General features: G+C 36.4%; 1 protein-coding gene across 2 annotated transcripts; it reads left to right on the plus strand.

Annotated features, from left to right (window-relative positions):
* Nucleotides 1-1,433: 1,433 nt before the first annotated feature.
* On the plus strand, nucleotides 1,434-6,646 carry Trc8 (TRC8 ring finger protein). Of its 2 annotated transcripts, XM_076774231.1 has the most exons (5): nucleotides 1,434-1,986; nucleotides 2,097-2,233; nucleotides 2,356-2,747; nucleotides 3,162-3,529; nucleotides 3,983-6,646. In XM_076774231.1, the coding sequence occupies exons 3-5, from the start codon at nucleotides 2,456-2,458 to the stop codon at nucleotides 5,324-5,326; spliced, it is 2,004 nt and encodes a 667-aa protein (XP_076630346.1). In that variant the 5' UTR covers nucleotides 1,434-1,986; nucleotides 2,097-2,233; nucleotides 2,356-2,455; the 3' UTR covers nucleotides 5,327-6,646. The 2 variants fall into 2 exon arrangements, with proteins under 2 accessions (XP_076630346.1, XP_076630345.1); XM_076774230.1 differs by having other exon boundaries at nucleotides 1,434-2,233.
* The last annotated feature ends 25 nt before the right edge of the window (nucleotides 6,647-6,671 follow it).

The raw sequence follows: 6,671 nt of genomic DNA on the forward strand, positions 1-6,671 counted from the left end.
ACTGCGCCGAGATCTAGATAAGTTATACATATATATGTGGACATATATATGTATGTGTGTATATATATATATATATATATGTACACACACACATATACATACATATGGTAGCTAGTTTGGAACGAATGACAGTATGAATATTCTGTACTCTGCACGTCTGTGTCGTTGCATGCCTGTAAAGAAACAGGAGAAGGCCAATGGCATAATCGTTTAATTTATTATCTCCTTTCGCGGATGAAATATCGTTTCACGTATTCAGACATCGAATATATCAGGCAGGTACAAATAATTATATAAAAGAAAAATGTAAATGTCGACTGCTCCGTATAATCGAAGATAATGAAATCCTTCGTTCCGACCGTTTAATGAATCTTTTAATTTCCGTGTTCTTTTAACGTACAATTGGAATCATCATTTTTAATCGTCGAACAAGTATTACCTTGTACAACGTGTACACGCCTGAAACAAACATTCGATGTCGAGCGTAACGTGTTTTAGCTAGTTCCGACTGAGAGTATGCTTCCAAAATCAATTGAAATTTTATTTCAGTCTCCACAGTCCCGTACCTCTTCTTTCACCTTGTCATTGTAATATTATTACAGTCCCACCACTTTTTATTTTTGCGAGCGAACGATAGAGAGTACATGATACTATTAACGAATAAAATTATGAATTTGCATAATAAAACTACCGATATTGAATCTATAATTACAAACATGTAACTACATATGCATATCTTCATCGCATGCTCTTTTCTTACATATCATACAGATAAAGTTAAACTGTAGAATCAATGTTACTAGTTTGCACGTTGTCGTTCCGTATTTTACACAATAGCGTTTTTTGCTAATGATTCGGTATTACACTGATCGTTGAACCCTCTATCATTTTTAATATGGTTACGGTTCTTCGAAATCTCGTTAATTAAATCGATACGGACCGAATGTTTTTAGCAATCATTAATTGAACGTAGTCGTCGTCCATATCAACCGGTTCTACCATTGACATTTGTATATTTCCATGTTTTTTGTCTTGTTTTTAATTATTCTCGGAAATATTTCTAAATTTTGTTTGTCGAAAGTTCCTTGAATCAATTTCAAACTATTATTTTTTGCTACATTTTTAATACGACTACCATGGTGATCACTGGTGATCGACGATTTAAACTTATGTGTTCTTATAACACTTAAAACACAAGAATAAACTTTTGTGTAATAACATCGCTGACATTAAGCTACTACAGAGTAAGAAATATGACACTAAACCATTGAATACTTCTATTTGTCATATTACAATTTGGAAAAATTGGCGTGACAGTCACAGTGTCGTTAAGAAAACAACGCAATAAAGTTAAACGATGCAAATTTAAAGTAGGTATGAATAGGAATTTATTAATCATTATTTTTTCATCGGTATTGGATATAAAAAATTAATGAGACGATTTCGTTGATAGAAACCTTGCTACAAATGAATCGATATTTTGTTTAATTCCAAGTATCGTCACAGACACAAGATTGAAATTACGATTTTTAATAAATACTTCAATTTTAAATTACGTTAAATCACCGTATAACGAACACGTAGAATAAGAATCATGTAGCGCCATCTGCTCAAATCGTTTAAATTCTTCGTGCACGTCCTCCGTAACCTCCAAAGAATATGCGGCCGTGTTTTACGTCGGGGAAAATTACATGTATCGCAAAAACACGCATTAGTTCACATCCAGTCGCTGTTTCGTGTACATGTTTTCAGTTTCCGCTTATTGTGCTTGAATAACAAACATTCTAGAACGCTGTTTGATTTCCAACGAAGAAAGCGAGAACACAATTGACAGAAGTTTCAGACCAAAAACTATCGCGAGTACTACCTGTTGCGATATTCTCGCACAATGACAGATTCTTTTTCGTAACATTATGAAACGTTGTGATGCGCTTCAAGACGCCTGCAATTGGGAAAAGAATAATCGACCGTTCTCTACTGTTAAACGTACGTTTTTCATTCGTCCGACTTCGACACGTTGATCCGTCAAAGTTTTGAAATTTCACTGCGTTCTTCGTTACGACGATCATTTTTTCATGATTTTTTTCGTTTACCAGTCGTAATAACGAATCGTAACGATTACACGAACTTTCTGATTTCGTCACCTTTTCACTAAAAAGAATTATCCCGGTCATACGTCTAAGATAACAGCGATCTGAGAATGTGATAAACAGAAATTTTTTACATTCTTAAGGTAAGTTTGCACGTGATGTAGCATTATTTGTTCTTAGAACGTTAATAGATAAGTGAAATTGCAATTATACAGGATCTTCTAAATTGTATATTTGTAATGCTTTTTATTTTGATGTTAAACAGAGCAAATTAAGTCGAGCAGCTTTGGAAAACTATTCTTATACTCTGTACGAGTAAACATCCGGTTCAAAATCTATTGGACGAAAGATAAAACTGAAAGACAATGGAAAATTCTACACCCAAGAGATTTTTAGGTTTTATTAATGTTATCATTAGAGTTCCACATCTATTTGTCATAGATGAATTACTTAGAATTGGATTTGGACTACCTACTCAGAGTGTAGTCCTAGATAGCACAGAGAATGGTTTTAAAATGTCAAAAAATGTAGCATCAACTGTGGATACAATGGCATCTGTAACATCCAATTTGTTTGTCATGGAATCATTTGACTTTGGACACCTTGCCTATAAGATGTATTTTATGATTGTACTGAAATTTGTATGTTGCTGTTTAGGTAAGACATTTATTTCGTAATTAATCTATATAATCAATTATAGTTGATATATACTTTTGAGCTATTTTTTTGCCATACATTTTTTAAGGATTTTCATAATTTTATAGTAATCTAGTAGTAAAGTTTGATAATGAAATATAATTAAGTAGTATTTACGTTAAATAACTTTGAAAAAATACAGACAATCGATGGTAGGAAGGTAGTGTTGTGTTTAAAATAGTGGGGTTAATTTCTATGGGTCACTGTATTTGTAAAGAGGGGCAAACTTTGTGTTACGTAGCTGACGCAGTATTCATGAAATGTCAATCAAAATATACAAAACTAGTATGCATTTCTACTTACAATTATAAAATTAAAAAAAAAACATAATATAACAATTACTGCTACTTGACAAATGAATTGTTTACTTTACAGGATTTATTGCTACAATATGTACATTTATGTTATGGGCAAAACATCTCATAGTTGTGTACCTACATTTAATATCCATGGGAGTAATAATGCTATCCCATTGGTCAAATGTTAGTACAATAAAAGCTATTACAGCATATGTGGATGCACATGGATCCACGACTCATATACTCAATGATATTTTATGTTTCAATATAAAATACATCCTAAACGAAGGACCTGGGTATGTGTTAATTGAAAATTACATATTGCAATGCATATTAGCTAGCATTTTTTGTTACACTCATCTTGCCCCAAAACATCCGATTCTGCAAAAACTTCTTGTACTGAGTTTCATGACACCGTCTATTTTGGCCATTTATCCGCTACCGGTAAGTTTATTTTAATATATTAATTTTAATTAATAAAATTTTGCATCTTGGGAAAAGTTAAGCGTAATAAAATCGAGCACGTCCGTGTGTATAGAACATCTTAATCGTGTGTCTAAACTTTAAACACGACAGTGTAATGTTCCGCTTAAATCGAAAATTTAAATTTCCGGTGTTATCGAAATCAAAAGTCGTTTATTTATTGCGCGTAAAAGTAATTTTTTATTCTCCTGTTGTCTCATTAGTTCTACATTATGACTTAAGAGATTGCCCTTAATAACATATGTCAGTGTGTCAAGGTCCATCAGAGCTAAATCCCTTAATTTACATAATTTCCATTCACTCTTATTTTGAATAGCAGCGGAACTAAATTTAGATATTCCGTTTAAGCGGGACGCTCTGTATGCTACACTCGCATCTACGTTTATTCAAGTGAAACGTAAACTATCTTTTCAGACACAATTTCTTCACCACACCCCAGTCTTCGCGGCACTTCTTCCAATGGCAGTATGTAACTTTGTTTTCTGGTACCACGGCATTACCATGCTGAAGACAATCTACATGGGCTACCAACACACGAGTAACTTCATAAATCATTACGGGTTGTCCGCGCTCGCGGAAACTGAGTGGATACGATTGAACGTTCCGTGCGTGTTGCGCACGTTTTGGCTGTTACGCGTGGGACGCCAAGTCATCGAGATTCTTCTGAATCATTACGGCGAAGAAACGTTCACGTACTTCGCAATGACGAAGACGCTGTTGATAAGCGGCTGCGAGACCTTGACGGCGGTGTTGGGAATGACCAGTATAATTTCATTCATTTGCCATTACATCGGCTGCTTTTTCCAATGGGTGATGCTCACCGAAGACTGGGACGAGAAGAGTATCGGCACGTTGTCGGCGATTTTGTTTTACATTTTGGCTCTCCAAACCGGGCTGACCAGCTTGGACGGGGAGAAACGTTTGGTGCGGCTCTGCTGTAACTTCTGTCTACTGTTCACGGTGGTTCTGCACTTCGTGCACAACATCGTGAATCCTCTGTTAATGTCTTTGAGCGCTTCTCACAATCCGGCTCTTCATCGGCACATTCGCGCGCTGGCGGTCTGCGCGTTTCTGATACTGTTTCCGGTGTTGTTGCTCGTGTATCTGTGGTCACACTTCACCGTGAGTACGTGGCTTCTGACGGTGTCAGTGTTCAACATCGAGGTGATAGTAAAGGTGGTGGTCTCGCTCGCGATATACTCTCTGTTCCTGATCGACGCGTATTGCAGCGTGTTCTGGGAACAGCTCGACGATTGCGTCTACATTATACGTTCGTTCGGCAACACCGTTGAGTTCGCTTTCGGTATCATCCTCTTAATCAACGGCTTTTGGGTTCTGGTGTTCGAGTCTAGCGGGGCGATACGCGCCGTTATGATGTGCCTTCACGCCTATCTGAACATTTGGTGCGAGGCGAAGACCGGATGGAGCGTGTTCATGAAGCGTCGAATGGCCGTGAACAAAATCAATTCCCTGCCCGATGCAAAGGCGGAACAACTTCAGTCGTTGGACGACGTGTGTGCCATTTGCTACCAAGAGATGCAGAGCGCCAAGATCACGCTCTGCAAACACTTCTTCCACGGCATTTGTCTGCGGAAGTGGTTGTACGTGCAAGACCGTTGTCCGCTTTGTCACAAAGTGTTGTACAAAGTCGAGAATGTACAGAACAACAAGGGAAGTAGCGAAGTTATTGTCGCTGAACAACCGACGCGAAGCAATAGCGAAGATAACGTTCCCCAAACAGTAAACGAGGACAGGTGAAAAACTGCATAGCTGTATTGTGATACTTCCGGATACGGATAGAACTATTGCGAATCGTAATATTTAAATCGAGAAGCATCGATCTTCGAAAATCTTATCGTCAAAGATTTCGATTTTTTTTTTTTATTTTTTTATTTTTTTCCGCTCAAATTTTGATATTCCAAAATACGATGTATTTTTAAGCTGAGTCGACGCCTCTTTGATCGGTTCGCGGTCCGTGGGAAGAACAAATTTTAATCGCCATAAATATGTTTCGAACGATAAGTCACGCGGCTCGCATCGTTACCGCTTGCATAGTTGGCTTACCAAATTTTCTTTACGCAAAACCTAAAGTTTTCGGTTGTTGCGAATAATGTATTGCGGTATCTAAGCTTCCATTTTGCGAACACTTCCATTTTTAAATGAACGGCTGTCGACCTTATTGCGTTTATCGATTCGCGTCTAAAAGCTTTTACCACTCTTTCCACTAGAATAATCGTCCCTGAACACGAATTAGCCGAATTACCGTGTTTTTCTCAAAGCGTGTGAATAGTTTAATTTAAGCCTTTGAAAGACTGCATCGAATGAGATGTGTTTCCATTTTGTGGTAATATCTATGTATCGTCGTCGATCGTCTTGATCTGGTATCGATTACTGCAAATTTCATAGAGGGTGTAGTTTTTTATTTATGGTTTTTTTTAGAAAAAAATTTTCGTAATAGATCGTTGAGCTAGGCGGAAACGATACACGATAATGGAGAATCATTTGTTGACGAATGACGAGTATAAGATATCAGGTGAAAGTACGGGGTGTATAAAAATTATATGCTATGACTATATAAGTAGCTTTGTCATAGAAATTCAAAATCAAACTTTGTTTCTATCGAATCACACTTTTTAGAAAATGTGCAATTATCAGATTTACAGGAATTATTAGGAACGATAGTATCGATTGAATTTATTTTCCTGTACCGTTAACGAGTGCAATATACATATTTGTAATTTCTACAGGCTCGTCTTTTGAAAGAATTATTTATGTAAAATTATACTACGACACAGACGTCATTCCATTTGCTATATTTTCTCGATTATTTGCTAGGTTAATTTCTCTGAAAATTTTCCCACACGAATTATTATTTTTGGACTTGTACTCGTTCCGTTGTTTTGCGTTAATTTTACAAGCCTTTTGCGATGATAAGTTGGTTAACAGCGAAAGTAATATAAGCCTTCTAATTTATTGCGTCGGATACAGGATATTTACTTAAAACCATTCTAATGCTAATCGTCTAAAAGTTTTGCTTGTAAGATTAAGAGTATGTCCAATAAATATTATATTTTTAAAGCGTCGTTCTGCATCGATCACACTT

This window comes from Colletes latitarsis, chromosome 10 (genome assembly GCF_051014445.1).
Source record: "Colletes latitarsis isolate SP2378_abdomen chromosome 10, iyColLati1, whole genome shotgun sequence".
Lineage (NCBI taxonomy): Eukaryota > Metazoa > Arthropoda > Insecta > Hymenoptera > Colletidae > Colletes > Colletes latitarsis.

Coding starts and splice junctions, on each gene's coding strand:
- Trc8 (XM_076774230.1), top strand. CDS start 2,456: ATGGAAAATTCTACACCCAAGAGATTTTTAGGTTTTATTAATGTTATC. Junction 2,748..3,161: donor ATTTGTATGTTGCTGTTTAG/GTAAGACATTTA, acceptor TTTACTTTACAG/GATTTATTGCTACAATATGT. Junction 3,530..3,982: donor TGGCCATTTATCCGCTACCG/GTAAGTTTATTT, acceptor CTATCTTTTCAG/ACACAATTTCTTCACCACAC.